We start from the raw sequence: 19202 nt of genomic DNA, 5'->3' as shown, positions 1-19202 counted from the left end.
GTCCTCAATTTGTCTTTGAGCGCATTGTCACAGCGCATCCTGGGACGACGGGATATACCTGAGAACAGCTCCCAGAGCACCGCTTTGTGGGCCACGCCCCCTTGATTCCACGCACCTGACAGACGTCTTTCAGCGTGCCTGCATCGGCGCTCCGGTTTCCGGTGTTGCACTGCCAACCTGACAGACGAAGGGGGATGTCCTGGGTGGAGTCGGTGTGGCTTTGCGTAAAAGGTTTAAAGAGTCAGGTCACGTTCCTGGTCAGTGTGGGGTCACTCTGGGGTTTTGTTATCCTGTTTCTTTTTGTGTTTCAGGTTTCCACCCCCTTGTTTCCACTTTTATTTCTTGTGGCACAAATCCGCGCCTGGATCTAAGTGACAAAGATAAACAGAAGAAATTTGGCGAAGGCATTCAAACGTACAAGGTGAAGCCTTCTGTTTGTCTAGATAATCTGTTTATTCTACTCCTCATAATCAAGAGACACAGCCTTGTGAACATGAATTTTCCAATATATTGCAGCATCTTCACAGATGAACCGCAGCTGGACAACAGAAAAACATTTTTTATTTGCAGATCATCGTTGAAGATCAAATGATGAGTTATGGACACTGCGATTGTGTTAACAACATTCCATAATTTAATCAAACGTGAAGCATCCATTGATATCCTACCAAAGCAGGACATGTAGAAGAGCATACATGTTTGTGTTTAAACAAAATCCGCGTGACTCCATTGCTCCATGGTCCGGTTCTGACCGGCTTTTGTGTTTATTGAAGGTGCCTTGAATGCAGATCAGCATGGGCAACCGGACCGGTCTGCGTCTATAAAGCCGCATTAAACAAAAATGAACTACTGTGTGTTCTGACACCTATTCTCTCTTGGATTGGAGAAAATGGGCCAGTCTGCTCTCCCCACATGCATCAGTGATTCTTGGCTGCCTGTAACCCCGGCACCATCTCTCCTTCCTTGGGCCGCTGGGAGCTGCAGTTTTGGAGATGTGTGTGAGTGTAGAGGGCTGGAGATACTGTCAACGTCAGATGAGATCAGTAATTATCAACAATATCTCCTGATGCCAGTACTAAGCACCAAGGCATCCATTCTGTGACCATCACTGCTTCTTCAACAGCCACAGGACATAATCTTCGGCATTACTGACCCCATGTGTTCAACAGACCAAATTACCTTTTGCACAAAGACCGTTTAACCATTTGTACTCAAACAGATAATATTTAATATATGTTTATATACCAGAACACACACACACACACACACACATATATATTTTTGTGTGAAATTGACTGTTCAGGGTCGGGCAGTTACTGAAATATTCATGATTTCCATTTTAGCTACAGAAGAAAAGTGTGAGGACTGAAAAGTCGGTTAGCAGCAACTTTCATAAAGCAGAGAGCTTGGATGGACTTGCTGTTATCTTGGAGAAGAGATACACACCGATGTGAGGAAATCGACTGATGAGTCGACTGATCTGTTGAATGTGTCACAGCTTTGGTGTGTTTATCAGAATGGTTTTTGGAGATATGAGCTCCACTACAAGCCAGTTGTCTCCCTCTAAGCTAATTTCCATCACAACTGATGGTGCTCCAGCAATGGATGGCTGCACTAGTGCTGCCTGAAATAAAAGATTTCCTGAATCTTTCCGATATGAAAATGTACAGCTAGAGAACAACCTTTTGGATTTAGCGTACTGAACTTCTTAATGAGCATAATCTGGAGCTGCAGGGTAAGGTAAATCATTTAATCAATGTGGTCAGTTCTGTGAACTCATTTAAAATCAGACTACAACTGCTGTCTGGTAGGAGGCTGAAACGCTGTGACCTGCGGAACGTTCTTCACAAATCAGGGAAACAACTTGGGGCAGCTGGACTGTTCACATTATAAGGAAAATCAGACCATCTTGTCAGAATTTGATTGGGAATATGATTGTCTTCATAGTTCGGGTTCTAGTGAACCTGAACTGATTACTTCATGGTAACCTGAAAGCACGTTGTAAGTCGCACGTTGTAAATGCCACAAATGTAAATGTAAATGCATTGAAGTCGCTCTGAAACAAAGATGGAGGATCTGTTAATTATAGCAGTGATTATAAGTTGATTATAGCTTCAACTGTATCAATTGTATCATCTTTCCACACTGGTAAGTGTCAGTAACACTACGAGGTGTCAGGTGTGTCTTGACAGTGAGATGGCCGGAGATGGGCCCCGACCAACCATAAAGTTCCTCACATTATTCAATGTTCTTGAATATTAAATATTTCATTTAGCAGTGTTTTATAACTGTATGATCTTAAAGAAAAAACCTTATGGTGGCTATTATTATATTATCTTTATTTAATTGATACATTATAATAATGTTAATTCATGTATTCAAAGGGGTTTGGAACTAGTCAATGTTTAGTACTTCTATATTAAGTGAACACTGCCAGGTTACAAAATGATGAACAGTTAAGAATAGTTCATTCATAATTTACAAAAGTAATCAAACATAATGGGTTACATTACTTTTATGTTGTATTGGAAATAGTTACAATACTATTAAATTTAAAATAGAGTAACTTGTAATTGTAACTTACTTATTAAAGTAATCTCCCCAACACTGTCATATGCATCATAGCACTCAGCGAACACAACAAAATGTGTCCTCTGCATCTAGCCCATCACCCTAAGTGAGCAGTGTGCAGCCATGAAAGCTGAGCAGTGTGTGGGGATGGTATCTTGCTCAAGGGGAATTGGTTATGAGTCTGCTTTGTAACTGTCTAGGGCACCACTGCCCTATATACAGTGAGTACGGAAAGTATTCAGACCCCCTTAAATGTGTCACTCCTTGTTATATTGCAGCCATTTACTAAAATGGTTAAGGAAGCGGCCCCGTAATCAGAAGGTCGCCGGATCGATTCCCGATCCGCCAAGGTGCCACTGAGGTGCCACTGAGCAAAGCACCGTCCCCACACACTGCTCCCCGGGCGCCTGTCATGGCTGCCCACTGCTCACTCAGGGTGATGGGTTAAATGCAGAGGACAAATTTCACTGTGTGCACCGTGTGCTGTGCTGCTGTGTATCACATGTGACAATCACTTCACTTTAAAATGATTAATGTACACACAGCACCCCATATTGACAGAAAAACACAGAATTGTTGACAATTTTTACAGATTTATTAACAAAGAAAAAGTATTCTGATTTGCTCAGTATTTAGCATCACCCTTTTGATCTAATACAGCCATGAGACTTTTTTGGAAAGATGCAACAGTTTTTCACACCTGGATTTGGGGATCCTCTGCCATTACTCCTTGCAGATCCTCTCCAGTTCAGGCAGGTTGGATAGTAAACATTGCTGAACAGCCATTTTTAGGTCTCTCCAGAGATGCTCAAATAGGTTTAAGTCAGGGCTCTGGCTGGGTCTTTCAAGAACAGTCACTGAGTTGTAGTGAAGCCACTCCTTCATTATTTTAGCTGTGTGCTTAGTGTCATTCTCTTGTTGGAAGGTAAACCTTCAGCCCAGTCTGAGGTCCTGGGCACTACGGAGAAGGTTTTAGTCAAGGATATTCATGCACTTTGCTGCATTCATCTTTCCCTCAAACGCAACCAGTCGTCATGTCCTTGCAGCTGCAAAACACCCCACAGCATGATGCTGCCACCACCATGCTTAACTGTTGGGACTGGATTGGACAGGTGATGAGAAGTGCCTGGTTTTATCCACACATCCTGCTTAGAATTAAGGCCAAAGAGTTCTATCTTGCTCAGACCAGAAAATCCCATTTTTGAGTCCTTCAGGTGTTTTTTTTTTATAAAACTATGCAGGCTTCCATGTGTCTTACACTGAGGAGAGGCTTCAATCAGGCCATTTCAGTTTTTCTTTGTTAATAAACCTGCAAATGGCTGCAATATAACAAAGATTGTTATATTGCAAAAAAATTAAGAGGGTCTGAATACTTTCTGTACTCTGTGTGTGTGCATGACATTATTGGAAGCAGTCACTCACAGATTGTGTAAGATTGTCTCATTCACAACCATCAATCTTTGCTTAGAGGTCAGGATAAGGCTTGAATACAAAAAAGGAACTGGAATCATAAGACAGTACAACAAAGGTTTTTTTTTTTTATTATCTGTGTTTAAATACAGTGTTGTTGTGTTATTACTGGAATGGAAATGAGGCATTCTTTCTCCAGTCTGACAGGCCAGTAAACAGGCACAGTTAGAGTGTTATGCATGAGAAACAATGTGGTAATAGAATGGTTTAGTGTTGGAGAACAGTGGACCGTATGAAAAATACCTCTGAAGACAGATGTCCTAGAAATAAAAAAAAAATGCAAAGGTTTACACATTGACTAACTAAACCAAGGGGCTACAGAGACAGGAAAGCGAGGAGATCCTATAATGCTACCTTCTATACTATAATCCTTTGCATGTGATATGAAGTGAAGAGCATATAACCAGGGAAGAAAAGCATGTTTTTGTGAAATAAGGTTGTACATTAACTGGCTATTCAGTGAACAGGTATATATTAAAGTTTGAATCAAAACCAAAATCTGATGGTATTATATTTAATCTAAATCATCTTTTATAGTTCAATATTTGGATTATTACATGATATTGTGCACAAACTGAAGACAAATTTAAATAGCAATTACACAAATAAATATGTTCATTTATGTACAGTAGTTTTCTGGACAATTTATGACTGAGTGGTACATGTGAGTGATGTTGAGAGGCTTAAGGTGAAGTTTTTGCATAAATCCATAAATAGGTATTAAGGGGCACTTGAATAATTCCTCATAATTGCTTTAGATGTTTTTAAAAATACAAAAAAATTTGCCTTTTCACCAAATGCTCAAAGTAATTACTGGACAGATTTAACTTGCAATCTCATATCAATGCTATGGGATTCGTTTCACATGCCTTCAAATTTACTGAGCTGAACAGTGGAAAAATAAAAATTTCTGCCTTTAAAAAGATTGTTCTCTGGTTTTAGACACCATGCTCTGTTAACTGATGACCAATAGAATGCCACCTTTACAACACATTGTGGATGGAAGCGTGAACAGTAGACATTAACTTTTGAATATCGGTAGTACAATAAACACCTTCATTTTCACTTTCGATATGATGAGACTGATATGCCCCCTCATGTCAACAGGTTATTCAATAGACATTTATTTCATTGAAAGTCCAATTCTCATGGTCTCCTCGTGTTAGAAAAGTGACACTTTCTTCTTCAGATCATTTCTTTTCCACAGCGACAGGCGGTCAAATTCTGTGATGTGCATACCAAACAATTGCTGGAACTCTTCTGGAGCCAGATGCCTCTGTTAAGAGAAGAAATAAGCCATTTAGTTTTGAGAAAAGTGGGGGAAAAATCATCCAGCAAAATAGAAATTTTTGACCCACAAAAGTGATTTTTGAACAGTTTTACCTCAAGCCTAGTCCTGTCTACACCTGGTGGCAGCTTGCTTCGCCCTCTATGGGTCACAACAAGCATTTCATATGGGTAGATCTGTAAGCAAAAACGTCTACACCTTTTAAACAAATGCTAACAACGGAAAGAGCTAGAAATGTCCATAAATTTAGGTGGAAAAAATGAAAGCTCTATATCAGTGCAGCTTAAATGGTTTTTCAATATTTAGTAATCACTAATAGGCATTGAAAGCATATCAAGTTCTGCAAGGCTCATGGAAGTGGGTCGTTTAATGGAGAAATTCTAATGTATGCTTTTATTTTAGAGGGAATGTTCACTTTCTACAACAGAGCAGTTGTGTGTCCATTGCAATAATATCCAGGGTATGTACATTTTATACTTGGAAAATAGTCATTTGGTCATTTTTAAAAAATATTTTCTATGGAGGACGGAAAATGATAAAACATGTTGCTCCATTCTGGATAACCCACTGTTACACCCAGAATGGTGCTAACAGCTACAAAAAAAACTGTATAAAATGAAGTAAATAATAAATTTTCTATAGCTTTCCCCAGTCAACATTCCCTTTAAAACATATACCATGACTTTTCACATGTACTGAATGGGGGCTTTCAAGGTAATAAAATATAGGGAGAACAGCTAATCAATTTATAATGAGGGCTAATAGGTAATGGTCCTCAGAGGGGTTTGTACTAGTCTACATATAAACATTGTGTTCAATACAGTGAGTACCCCTCACCTTCTCTTCCAGAACACTAGGTAGTGAGTTTCCTCTGTCCATTCGACCTCTTTGTGTCCCGCCATTCTACAATGATGCCACCATAATCCCCCAAATTTCCCCAAACAGAGAAAACTGGAGTAAACAGTGTAAAGCAAAGACAGCAACTTCCAAATATTGATGTTTCGTCACTACAAATGAGACACTCTTAGCATCAGAACTATTTTAGGATTCAATATTGAGAATATTATTTGGAGGGGGAAAAACATTTTGATCTACACTGAAAAACTGCCATAAGCAGTTCTAATTTTTTTCAATACAGCAAACTGGTCAAAGAATACAATGTGAAAACATCATGGTGAGTGAAATAAGCAACAAGCTGTTAATAGGCAGATGAATTGTTCACACACATGCAACTATGGAACAGAATGAGAAACATCATAAGCTTACCTGTACTCCTGGTGATTACAAAAAGAGAACAAAAAACATGAAATTTGTAAGTAAATGAAGAAACCTAAGGAACAAAATGGTAAAAACCTTTCCAGGCAAAATAGCTGATCAATCGCAACTCCAGTACTGGAGAATCACTAGACTAGATAGGCCTTTCCTGAATGAAATACCATCTTTTAAAAAAGCATAGAGCGACAGAGAGAAGGATGGCAGCATTAATCAATGTTTTTTAAATTACACTTACTATTTAAAGAGACTATAAAAACATTAGAAATTACATTCACTGATTATATTTTTAATGTGATCTGGAGAGAGCAAGAATGGGACATGGAGCGTCATCTACATATACCATGGAAGTCAAAACTTCATAAAAACCATGAAAACAAAATGAAAAAGGGAGAGTAGAGACCTTGGCATTTAGAGGAAGCTAATATTAACAAAGAATAATATTAACAAGATAAAAACAAAAGTGTAGATTTCATTTTGACATTGGTGGGGACAGAGGAAGTCCATTTGCCTTCACACCTGTGCTAGATCCAATTGCTGCAATTTCATCTTATATTCATTCATGGAGGCAATTCAATAATCAATGTATAGCATGCTAATTATACACCTATTATACTAATATTTGAATTAGAATTGTGCTAATTCTGCAGTCATATTTTTACAGTTCTTAAGTTGAAGTCATGACCTGGTTAAATGGTAAGGTGTCATTTACAAGACCTAAATGGAAATGTTTCAATGAAGTTTCCACATTCTATAATTAGAAAAAGTGCAACGAATTCTTGACATTTGGAGACATTGATGTAAAATTAGCTGACCTTTCAAACTGATGTAATATGCATACTTTCCTATACATTCAGCTGCCCCTGATCCACTGCATTATGATACTGTGCAAAAGAGCGAGTCCCCAGGACTGCAGTTATTGTTGCAAGTCGTTTCAACGTGACTCAGATGTGAAGTATAAATTAAAACATAGTTACCAATAAGGCTCTCTCATACCTGCTCTGGAACCGCTGCTATCTGAACAGGTAAAGTCTGCAGACTGTAGCTGAAAAAAATAAGCAAACACAAAGTCATCTATTGTCAAATCTCAAGTGTATGTCTGATGCAGTACTTGCAACAAAAAATAAAGTACCCTTGTGAGGCCTGTTCGACTGCATGCAGGCATTGAAGTTGATTTGGAGGTACTGGAAGAGGATCCTGGAAACACACATAACCATGCACAATGTTAAGTGATGAAGTGGTGTGCACGATGCAGAGCAGAGAACCATACAAAGTGAAGTGACCAGAATATTCCATGGTCGCTGGTCCAACGTCATGAAAAAGTTATCATAACTAATTAACACTGATAAAATAAACTTCATAGCATATGGAGTACTTATTTAACTTGGTGTTAGTAGCCTAGTGAGTAACAAATTCACATCTTAAACATTGTGACACCAGTGTCAGGTAAATGAAGAAATACATAATGAAGAATGCAGATTAATAATCACTGGCACTTTCTGTACATAACACTCATTCAGTCAGCTCATGGCATATTGAGGATGCAACAGCTACACTAGACAATGTAGTGCAGTGTTTTGTTTACTTCCTTTGTTGGGGATGACCTATGATATGGATGCAAAATTAATCCATCCAGAGACAATCCCTAAATAAAGATGGAGATTGACAGTGATGCATCTTTTGCTTGTGCATTCACATTTTCATATGGAGATTCACAGCTGCAAAGGTGCACAGCTTGAATGTGCACTGCAAAAATATGGTGCATAGAGTGAAAATCAAGTGTGACCACATGAAAATATTTCAATGCACAAATTAGTCTCATCATATGTGACAAGTAGCCCTTACACAGAGATATTAAAAAATGCCCCACTGAACTCTTGAGTAGTAAGAATTTAGCACAATAAAGCATTACAAAAAGAGTGGACTGTGATCATGTCCCCGTCACTCCCTGTCTGAAACTCTTTCACACTCTTGTCTCTGACAGTTTTAAATATTCATTATAGTAAGAATTAATTGTGAGTAATCATGATTAATTCATTGCAAAATGTGATTTTTTTTTATCAATTTATGTCCCTAATAACAACAACAATAATAATGAACACAGCCACTGACCTAAGTGCATGTGTGTTCGATCAGGAAGTGAACGTGTTTTCCTGCGAAACTGTACAGATTTCTCCATTTCTTCCTTAAGAATCATTTTTCCTAAGTTGGACTGGATCTGAAAGACAGTACACCATAGGAAGATAAATGTCCATTAAGTAATTAAGGGCTCTGAGAAAGCAGGCACAGCACTCACAACAGCATAGCAACTTAAAGATTAAAAAGCAGAAACATTCAGCGAAATACAGGAGTAACATTAGTCAAAATCTTCTAGCGTTAGATCCCATGCAGCAAAGCCTCCTCTTTACTTTGTTAAGCTGCTGCTCCTGTAGCTGTTTTGCATCCTCGGTCAGGTCTTCATACTCATCATCCACCTCCCCTTTTCCTTCCTCTGCAGCCTTAATCCTTGACTCAATCTCTGTTGATAAGAAAATCGAATGGTTATACTAGTATGACTAGTATGATTAAAGGACTGATTATATGGACAAAAATGAAAAATAACTTAATTAAATTGGTTGTTAAGTCCTTAAATAAAATAATTCCATTGATATCACTGTTCTTATGATCACAGTATGACTGAGTCAGCAAGGCAGAATATGAGTAAGACTAGTACACAGAAGCTTTACCAAAGGTGGCCAAAGACGGTGGGCAAGGCCAGGACTCTTTCTCAATCTTGGAGGGCTGGTTGGGATCAGGTGGTTGAGCTGCTGGGAATTTGGACTCGTTGATGATGTCCTCTATATGTTTACTGTGTGGGACAGCCATTGGTACATCTACTGAAAGAATGTATTTGCCATGAATAAAATGTTACAATACAGAATTACACATTAAAAAAATTATATATACACACACAATCAACCATTACCACCAGGTGAATTAAATATCATTGATTATCCTGGCACAGTGGCAGATGGCATATCTGAGGCAGCAAGCAAACTTATGTACTGGAAATAGGACAAAGCATAATATTTTGAGACCAAATTGTGATGCTAGATGGCTGTGTAATCACCAAAATAAGTGGTCCAAGTTAGGAAAACCGAAAAAAAAGCAGTCGAGACTCACGGATGAACACAGTTTTGTTGTGTGGGGCTGTGTATTTGCAGACCGATCAGGGTGCCAATACTGACTCATGTCCACAACCAAAAGTGCCAACAATGGGCACATGAGCATCAGAACTGGACCATGGTCAAAGAAAGAAGGTGTTGTAAGAAATCCTTGTGTCATTGGCCAGGTGCGTTTGAGAGTCACCTACCTGGTGAAAACACCAGGATGCCATGCCAACAGGATTGGAAAAATTCAACCCAGAAAAGGTCTGATGTTTTTGGCAATTGAATCTTGCTGGAGGCCTTAGGTCATGTATTCATGTGGATGCTTCCAAATTCTTTAGCTTTCAACCCAAAGTTGGTGGCATAGCAGTTAAGGAAGCGGCCCCGTAATCAGAAGGTTGCCAGGTTGAATCCCGGTCCACCAAGGTGCCACAGAGGCACCACTGAGCAAAGTATCATCCCCACTCACTGCTCCCCGTTTGCCTGTCATGGCTGCCCACTGCTCACTAAGGGTGATGGTTAAAAGCAGAGGACACATTTCGTTGTGTCACCGTGTGCTGTGCTGCAGTGTTTCACAATGACAATCACTAATGTTATGGCTGTCTGGTGTACGTGGAGTGATGTGTATGAAAGACAAATTTTAATTACCATGCTTGTAAATTGGGGGCTTCTTATATATATTAGCGCCGTTGTCTGAAACAGGATGTGAAAACGAGAAAAAACAAATCAGTAAGTGCAATTATCCCGTCTACCAGCTGTCATGAAAGACTACTGATGAAAAAAAAACAATATGCATTTCAAAATAGTTAAACATTCGTTTGCATTTTCATGTTCACTGTTAAAATAAATCTACAATTTAAATTATATACTGATCATTTATATTTATTTGTTAGTTGGCAACCTTATAAAATCAGCAAGTTCAAATATTTTTTCTTTGACTGTATAGCCCAATCAAACCATTGGGGTTTTTGGCAACTATACTTATTTATTAGAATACATTATGGGTCCAAATGAGAAGAGTTCTGAGGTGAATGCACAAGTACCTATACCCGGCCGGTGAAAGTGCTGTACGCAGGCCCTGGAGGAAGTGCTGACTTTGCGAAGCTGTGTGGTTGAGCCCATGGTGGACCCACCAGGAGAGCCTTGATCGGACCATTCCTTCTGCTCCTTAGAGGAAAAGAGCTGGAAAGAACAGAACATGAATACACAGAAGAATAAACACTGTACTCTAAAAGTACTCTAAAATTTGTGTTGATTATTTTCTGCTTGTCTCATTATTTATTTCAAATATGATTACATTCTTTAGTATTTAATCATAAAAGTGTCTCCTTTCTATGTAAATTAATGTCCAGTATAAACTAATTCTCCAATAATCCAGGAGCCACCACTAGATCCTTTAGTAGAGCACAGTAACTTGTGCTGCTCTCTGAGGGATAAAGCAGTCAGACAGACATGTGAAAAAAAACAGTAAAGGTACATTAGTGAGCAGTCAGGTTATACCATGAAACAAGAGCCTTTCTCAGCTTTCCTACGTCTGCCTATTCTGGCAGATGTGGTGATGATGACTAGACACCTACCTCGGGAGACGGAGGGGGTGAGATGGAGTGTGGTGACATTGATCTCTGAAAGCAGAAAAGGGCATTGAAACATGCATGGTCAGTGTCCACAATACACAAAATTCACCGTACAGAATGTACCAATGTGAAACAAACACCCTTGATCCTCACACAATACTACATCCTGGATTCCCAGAAATATCCTTATGATCTAAGAGAACATCTGAGCATTCAAAAATATTTAACTTCCTCAAAAATTGTGCCAAAAGGACCAAGATGAAACGTGGGTGAAGGTATGAAGTTTCTGTCGGAAAACACTTCAGGCTCATACTGTGTGTGCAGTTCCCATTCACATGAGGGTACTCACCTCCCTGCTTCTGAGTCCTGATCTCTCCAGAGAGGAGATTTGAAAATGAGGCTCGTAGACCATTAAGTCAGGCCGCTCCACTTCCAGTATGGCTTTATCTTTGGGGATGGCTGCCAAGTCCTTGTATCCAATGACCTGATTGTCCATTCTTGCCTGGGGAAAAGAAGAGTGGAAGAACAGCAGGATTTTTACAAAAGGCAGCATCCCACTGGACCACTCAAAGAGTAGGGGCTACATCGAATACAGTAGAGACTAAACTGGTACATTTTCATCAGGACAGCTGTTTTCAAAGCTTCGTCTGAGTGGTCAGTGAAAACATGGTCCATGACCGATAAGAGAAGGGATATTATCTCACCATAGCAGTAACACATCTAAAAATAATAGTTAATGTTTTAAGACTAGTACATGGAAGCCATTATTCATTCATTATTATTTCATTTTATTATTTAAATATCGTCTCTTACTACAATAGAGGTGGCAGGTGAACCAGGGGCACTAGGGCCCCGAGAGGAGGACACACTGCAAGGGGCTATCCCAGTCTGGAAATGTACAAATCACAAGGTCAAAGGTCAAAGGCAAACCTACAGCTGCTCACAGATTAATTGTAAGGTAAAATAACACAGAAATAATAAAAAACAAATAAAATACCTTGTGCATGACTGAAGCAAACTTGTAATCACTTTATCAATTTGACCAGATTCTGTGTATTAATAAAACATGTAATTAGACAAGGACTACAAAAAGAGCCACATTTAATGAATAAAATAAAAATAAAATTCAACTTAGCAAAAAATATGATAAAACAACTTGACAGTACCAAGAGCAAAAACCCTGTATTTCTTTATTGGAATAATACTGAATAATACACATTTCAAATAATTTGTAAATGGTTTACAAGTCAGAGCACTAATTAGGTGGATTACATGGAATTAGGCCCGGCTGGAAGGGAAATCAAATGGATAAAAGCATTCAGAGCCTGGCTACCCCTGCAGTAGAAATATTTTCCCTTTATGCTTATAAAAATAAACTACAGGAAATATATTTGCCACATAATACAGGTGATGATATTTTGACAAAATAGTTTAATCATTATCATTAGTAATTTGGTTGTGGTAAACACACTCAACAATCCCCTGGATGAGTGACAAAGTCCTACATTTTTTACCTCCAAAAACCCATCTTCTAAGATTATGCCCCTATGTCGACTCAATGAATAATGCTGTAAAAAAAAAAAAGCCAGTATTTGTACTAATAGTAGTAAATGTGACTGTAGTAATATGTTTACCTTTTTCATATATATCTCATACAGTATTTTTTTTATTATTACTGTAGTGTTTTTTCTTTTATATGCCTCAGTGGCAGCGCAGTAGCGCATAGCGCAGCTATGTTGTTTTCTGCTCTCTCTTTATGGATGCAGGCACAGGGTTAATGTCGGGTTGAAACAAGATGCTCCATCACCGGACATTAGGACGTCCCTTCTCATCAGTGCCAGCCAGTGGGGGGGAGGGGATGAAGAACTCACTCCCCCTCATCCCCGTTAATTGGAGCACAATCCTATTTCCATTCAGTTTCAGGAGGAATGTGAAAAACTGATTTAGAAATAATATGCTCAAGTACATGGCATACGATTTGGGGAAATAAATCTCGCCGATCTCCGACCCATCCTGTAACCAGCCCATATAATTGTGTGCTCAGTGATCAGCCTGAATGATGGTGTTCATGTTCTCACTCATCCACTTCATGAGACCTTTAAGATGACAATTTCATGTGTGAATTAGCAGACAACTGAATATTTTATAACTGCAGCACAATTATTAGCCTAACAACAAACTGTGAGGGCCTAGGGCATATCCTTCACGATGAAGAACCACAAAGAGGCTCTGTCTACCCAGCAGCAGGTCTGCATTACAAATTCAGATCTGCTCTAAGTAGACTTTTGATTTGGTTATGCCACTGGCTAAATGGCTGGCTTTCGTTTTCACCCTTTATGATGTCAGACATGCTTACAGTGCTAGTTACAATCCAACATGCCTGCAGCATTTAATGATTTAAAACTAAAATTGCAAAGGATATCAAAGATTTCAAAGCATAGGCTAATTACCACAAAGTCATTTTATTCCAATATATGACTATGGAAGCAAATTTTTTCTCTGTTCCACCACCCAAACAAGATGTCATGGTAGGTTATAAAAGCCTCGGTTCGGCACAGGTCAGAGCCACTCATTCGTGAAAGGCGCCACCTAACAAACGTCGGCCCACTCTCGCTGATGTGATTTATTAGCAGTTCAATAAACAAAATGAAATGGCATTATCAAGGAGAGGACCCATCTGCAGCTAGCAGCCTTCCATTCACATGCAATTTGAAGGCATCCTGAAGCAGCAGCCCAAAAGCTTAGGAATGGTCACGAGAAAAGACTCCATTTCCAAGATTGTCACAGGACAGCAACAATAATCTCTTAGATACAAAATAATGTGCTCGATGCTGCTTTGAGATAAAACTCTACAGTCTAGAGTACAGGGAGATGCATTGACATTCCACATTGCAGGTACTGGGGTTCCACCAAGCTCAAAATTATATTCTAAATTATACCTAAGAATTAGCAGAATAATACATCCATATTCACTGTATTGAGAGGTAAATTTCAACCTTACCATTGCTACATTAATAAATAACACTTTATATTGCTGTTGGTGCATGGAATAAAACTAATGAAGCTTTCAAAATGAACAAACTATTTATTTCTCTCGTATGCAAATCCATAATTGAAACCTTTTTTCCATGAAAAAGTCAGCAATATGTGATTTCATCTTTCACACTCTTCAAGTAAAAAAAAATAACTGAACTAAACAACTGAACTCAAACCTTGAACACCTGAAAACACACTGTTATTACACTTCACATAGGCCGACATGCACAGGAAAAGTATATGGGGTAGTGTGCCGTCAGGAGGAAGATTAAACTGAGAATGAGGCAATAGTGATTCTGCCACTGAGGTCACATACTCACACAGCAGAAATAAAACAGTCAAGAGAACCTCATGTGCCACTCTACTGTAGACCATGACTGGATAATACTGCATTCAGTCATTAAATTCAATCATAATAGGAACAGCATATAGCAAACTTTGCTTGTCCACAATCTAAACTAATAATAAAAAAACAATATTAATAAAATGATCATATAAACATTTTTTGTTAGTATTACCAAGGACACAACATTTTAAAGAGAAAATGAAAATATCTAAAGGAAGGAAGGGCCAAATTTAGAGACAAGATGAGACAAACCAGGTTTCCTTCTGCCTGAAGTGTAGGAAATCCTATGCTGTTGGTTCCAGACTTCTCAACATCCTTCTGCTGCTCCCTTCGATCTCCCTCTCTCTCCCTGTCTGCATGCGCTGCCGTGACCCCACCCCCTTCTCTCTCCACCCCAACTGAAATGCACTTATCTCAGCAGAGCAAGAGCAGCCAACGCCCAATCAGCCAGTCGGTGCCATCACCAGGGCAACGCTCGTCTCATTGCAATCCTCCAGGCACCACTGGTACAAAAAAATAAAAAGTAATACATTGTCTGTAGGTCTGAGAGCATGTGAGTGCTGAGATGCCCACTGGTAGAGATCTAACAGGCACCCCTCTAGGCCATAACCACCCTGTATCTTCTCCTAATTTACAAGAAAATTACCTTTTTAAAATAGCATTTTCACAACATCAACTCTTTGTGCAGCATCCTTGTCTTAACAAAACAAACTAATATATATAAAATACTAACTGCAGTTTGTATACAGTATACAGTTTGTATAATATATATGAGTGTATATATTACATATATATTACAATATTATATATATGTGTGTGTATATATATTACATATATATTACAATATTATATATATGTGTGTGTGTATAATTGTAAAAGGCATGCTGCCATACATATATTTTAATGATTATTCTTCTGGTAACACCTACATATGTGTTACTTTTTCCTCACAGACTGTGTCACTCAAGAAACACCAGTTTGCTCACAGACAGGAAAACAGACAGGCGGATTTGGCCGATCAGATTAGCCAGCCATTGATTAGACCACTAATGCACTCAAATGCTGCTGCTGTTTCTCAGAAGAAGGAAGTGTGACTGGACAACTTTCAAGTCCAGACGTCAAACTGAACTACACGGCAAGCAAAGCATGACTTAAAGCATGGATGTTAATACACAAATCTTCACGGGAAGGTCACGATTCTCACACTAGTTATAAGTAATTGGACTTTTCATTGAAATCCAATTTCAATGAGGAATCTAAACAGCTTTGATACAAATACAAAATATATATATATATATATATATATATATATATATATATATATATATATATATATATATATATATATATATATATAATATACTAAATATACTATATTGCAAATACTATACATTGCATTTATATTTTGCTATATTATAATATACATTATTTTGATACATAAAGCCCTTTCCAGAGTCACTTTAGTCACTTACAGATATTCTGAGACGTTCTACTTCCACAGCACTTTATGTTACTGTCGATATTTGTTGTTAAATTGCACTGCTACATTTGCACTGTTAAATGTGAGAGTGTAAGAACTACATTGTCTCACATTCTCCACAAAACTGACTAACCAAAGTTCTAAAATATCCCAAATTATGAATATTCGACATTTTTGGTGACCTACACAGGTATGCGACAGCCAAAAATTTGGAACGTACAGCCAATTAAAAAAAAACTCCAATCTATAGAATGACTTTCCTTACCAATGTGATGCATATTAAACTCAGAGGGTCACACAGAGACGTTCCATTTAGGAAACAACGGCTTCCTGTTGCTTTTGACCGGAAAAGCCAGTTCTTGCTGGGAGGATTGCCGGCGTGCCTCCGTTTCTGAGTCCAGTTGGACTTTCTTTCTCCAGGTCTGTGTGTGTGTGTGTGTGTGTGTGTGTATCGCGACATCCCATTTAGCAAGTGAAATATTTGGTCACATAAACAGAATATTTCTCAAAAATATTTCCCATTTCTTGCTTTTGGATGCTTAAAAGCGCGCAGCATCCCCCTCAAGCTTCTTAATTGCGAACATTTATTTTTTTAATTGGGAAATGTGAAAGGTCAATGCCATATTAATATTGTGCCGCTTACAAATCAGGGTTTGCGATACGGGGAGTTAAAAGGGATTAAAAGGTACAGGCCTCTGAGCAGAAAACAGCTAATACGTTTTTATAAAAATGAGGATGAAAGCGTGAAAGACTAACCTTCTCCCACGCTCCAGGTAACCTTCAGTTATGCTAAACGAAGGAGCGCAGCGTCCGGCCGCGCCAGAAGCCAGGATGAAAGCTGCATATAAACCCAATCGGTAAAAAGAAATAAATTAAAAAATAAAATAAAAACCGGCTGGAGCATCCTCGCGGCGTCACTGACGGCTGAACAATGGAGGTGACGCCGCGGCCACGACGCCACACGCCGCCTACCTCACCTCCTCCAGCGGCCCGGCGAGACCGCACCGGTCTTCAGCTGTCGCCGCGTACGCCTGGCGCCGACCGAGGAGTCGGGGTGGAAATGTGACGTTCGAACGAAGGCCGGGCGAATCGGGAGATAAATAAATAAGTAGGTAAAAAACGCGGGCATGTGGGCGCAGCCCAGAAGACGGTTCTGTTATGGCGAGCTGGGAAAAAAAAAAACAATAATTTTGCAGATTTTTTTTATTTCCACATATATCCACTTCAAATTAACGACCAGTAAACTTTAACATAAATACAATGAAATAAGCGAGGAAACTGGACTGATAAGCGACGTGGTTTTGTCAGTAGGGGGCAGCGACGAAGCGCGCTGCATGGGCGGGCCCTTTAAGGATGACGTCACACGCCCGGTTCACGTGGATCGGCATGGCGTCAGACAACGGGCTCTCGTCTCTGGTAAGAATTGTACTTTGCACGTACACCTTGCATGAAACAGCCGGATGCGGTGTTGTGCGGCATTCAATGTAAATGGATAATAATTCGGTGTCGAGGTGTATGTGAAATATGGCCAGCTGTTATGGCCATTCGGGTACAAATGTGCTAACTAGCGCAGGCTCGTTCCTGTAAAAGAAGCGTGGTGCTAACAGGTCTCTCACCAGAGTCTAGTTGTTGGGTTTCTTGTATTATTCGCGTTATTATTGTTATTCATTCGCACAGCTGCATTTGAACGTGGCACCACTTTCTACGTTTAAGCCTGATCATTCGCGTTGCATTCTGTGTTAAATTCGGTCAAACAGCTGTACACCATTCAAACCCAAAAAAAGACGAGGAGCTTGTAGCCCTTGCGTTATTTAGCCTTGAAACAATCCAATGCTGAACACAACTCCATGTGCTTCCAGGGCGTGGAGGGAGCAGCGGCTGCGGCGCATGCGCTTTCCCTTCCAGCAGAGGCTTATGGGAACGATGTGAGTATATAGATATTTTCAGTTTTAACTTAAGCAATGAAACAGAAATGAACGTGACCACCCAGACACTAATACATGTGTGCCACTATACCAAATTTGTACAATTATTTAAATAAAATGTTGTTCTTTTTCCAGCCTCAACTGGAGGTTATGTGGGCTATGAAAGCCTATAATCACGCAGAGGTTTACTTTAATGTATGTATGTATTATAATGAAGAGGCTGATAAATATAATTGTATTGTATTGCTTTGCTTTGCCTTACTCAATTGTTTGCTTTTGCAGTTAATTTCATCCGTGGACCCCAAATTTCTTAAGCTCACCAAATCAGATGACAACATATATTCAGCATTCATTGAAACATTTAGTGACCTTGATCTTCAAATGCTGGACCCTGATAAATTAAAATCCAGCGATGCCAAAGAGGTGAGTGGCCTTCATGTACGAAGGGGGGAAAACCTCACAGGTATCCCTTTTCCTGGGAAGTGCACTGATCTTTTTAATATTATTTAGAAATGGAGGCCGTTTTGCAATCAGTTTGAGGGCATTGTTGAGGACTTCAATTACGGCACATTGCTGCGACTGGACAGCCGAAAAGATTACACAGAGGAGAACACGATATTTGGTATGTTGGTTGGCGATCAAGCTGTATATGCTGGAACATAGCTGGTCACCTTTTAATGTTGCACGTCTCATTTCAGCAACCAGGATCCAGTTTTTTGCTATTGAGATTGCCAGAAACAGACAGGGCCACAATGACTCCATCTTTCAAGCTGGATGCAAAGCTAAACAGAGCAAGGGAAAGGGACAGAGCTAGCCCTGAAACAATTTTATACTCATTTTTATGTCCTTGCCCTATCCAAGTCCCTCAAAGTGTATGGGATCTAGAAACCTTTGAACTGGGATTAACAAACAGATAAGTACTTGCCTTTAACTTTATAATATTACACATGAACCTTGTTTTGTTGTGCTGTTGTGAAAAAAAGATGGCCTTCTGTATTGATTTGTACAACTAAAAATGATTAATTTACACTAGTGTCAAGGTTATAAAGTCCAGGTATCAATAAATGACTCTCTGACTCACCTGATCTTAAGTC

General features: G+C 39.2%; 2 protein-coding genes across 10 annotated transcripts; one reads left to right on the top strand and one right to left on the bottom strand.

The window, feature by feature from the left end:
* Nucleotides 1-4084: 4084 nt before the first annotated feature.
* dmtn (dematin actin binding protein) lies at nucleotides 4085-17992 on the bottom strand. Of its 9 annotated transcripts, XM_028971165.1 has the most exons (19): nucleotides 17800-17976; nucleotides 17161-17349; nucleotides 16940-17021; nucleotides 14956-15206; nucleotides 12319-12370; nucleotides 12135-12209; nucleotides 11671-11823; nucleotides 11325-11369; nucleotides 10791-10929; nucleotides 10396-10440; nucleotides 9328-9477; nucleotides 9010-9119; nucleotides 8714-8819; nucleotides 7734-7798; nucleotides 7598-7646; nucleotides 6596-6603; nucleotides 6167-6232; nucleotides 5425-5505; nucleotides 4085-5317 (listed from the first exon to the last, which is right to left on the bottom strand). In XM_028971165.1, the coding sequence occupies exons 5-19, from the start codon at nucleotides 12325-12327 to the stop codon at nucleotides 5204-5206; spliced, it is 1215 nt and encodes a 404-aa protein (XP_028826998.1). In that variant the 5' UTR covers nucleotides 12328-12370; nucleotides 14956-15206; nucleotides 16940-17021; nucleotides 17161-17349; nucleotides 17800-17976; the 3' UTR covers nucleotides 4085-5203. The 9 variants fall into 9 exon arrangements, with proteins under 9 accessions (XP_028826998.1, XP_028827004.1, XP_028827001.1 ...); XM_028971171.1 differs by having other exon boundaries at nucleotides 9328-9474; nucleotides 16940-17349; nucleotides 17800-17992; XM_028971168.1 differs by lacking the exon at nucleotides 14956-15206 and having other exon boundaries at nucleotides 17156-17349; nucleotides 17800-17977.
* pbdc1 (polysaccharide biosynthesis domain containing 1) lies at nucleotides 17119-19193 on the top strand. The gene is made up of 7 exons (XM_028971175.1): nucleotides 17119-17291; nucleotides 17492-17599; nucleotides 18043-18108; nucleotides 18244-18303; nucleotides 18391-18531; nucleotides 18619-18730; nucleotides 18807-19193. Exons 2-7 carry the CDS (start codon nucleotides 17537-17539, stop codon nucleotides 18920-18922), a joined length of 558 nt encoding a protein of 185 aa, XP_028827008.1. The 5' UTR covers nucleotides 17119-17291; nucleotides 17492-17536; the 3' UTR covers nucleotides 18923-19193.
* The last annotated feature ends 9 nt before the right edge of the window (nucleotides 19194-19202 follow it).

This window comes from Denticeps clupeoides, chromosome 3 (assembly GCF_900700375.1).
Source record: "Denticeps clupeoides chromosome 3, fDenClu1.1, whole genome shotgun sequence".
NCBI lineage: Eukaryota > Metazoa > Chordata > Actinopteri > Clupeiformes > Denticipitidae > Denticeps > Denticeps clupeoides.
Note: the sequence above shows the minus strand (reverse complement) of the source record. Positions and strands in the feature narration are given on the sequence as shown.

Coding starts and splice junctions, on each gene's coding strand:
- dmtn (XM_028971167.1), bottom strand. Junction 8,820..9,009: donor AGGAGCAGCAGCTTAACAAA/GTAAAGAGGAGG, acceptor ACTGTCTTTCAG/ATCCAGTCCAACTTAGGAAA. Junction 7,647..7,733: donor GTCGAACAGGCCTCACAAGG/GTACTTTATTTT, acceptor TATTTTTTTCAG/CTACAGTCTGCAGACTTTAC.
- pbdc1 (XM_028971175.1), top strand. CDS start 17,537: ATGACGTCACACGCCCGGTTCACGTGGATCGGCATGGCGTCAGACAAC. Junction 18,304..18,390: donor ACGCAGAGGTTTACTTTAAT/GTATGTATGTAT, acceptor TTGCTTTTGCAG/TTAATTTCATCCGTGGACCC. Junction 18,731..18,806: donor AGAGGAGAACACGATATTTG/GTATGTTGGTTG, acceptor GTCTCATTTCAG/CAACCAGGATCCAGTTTTTT.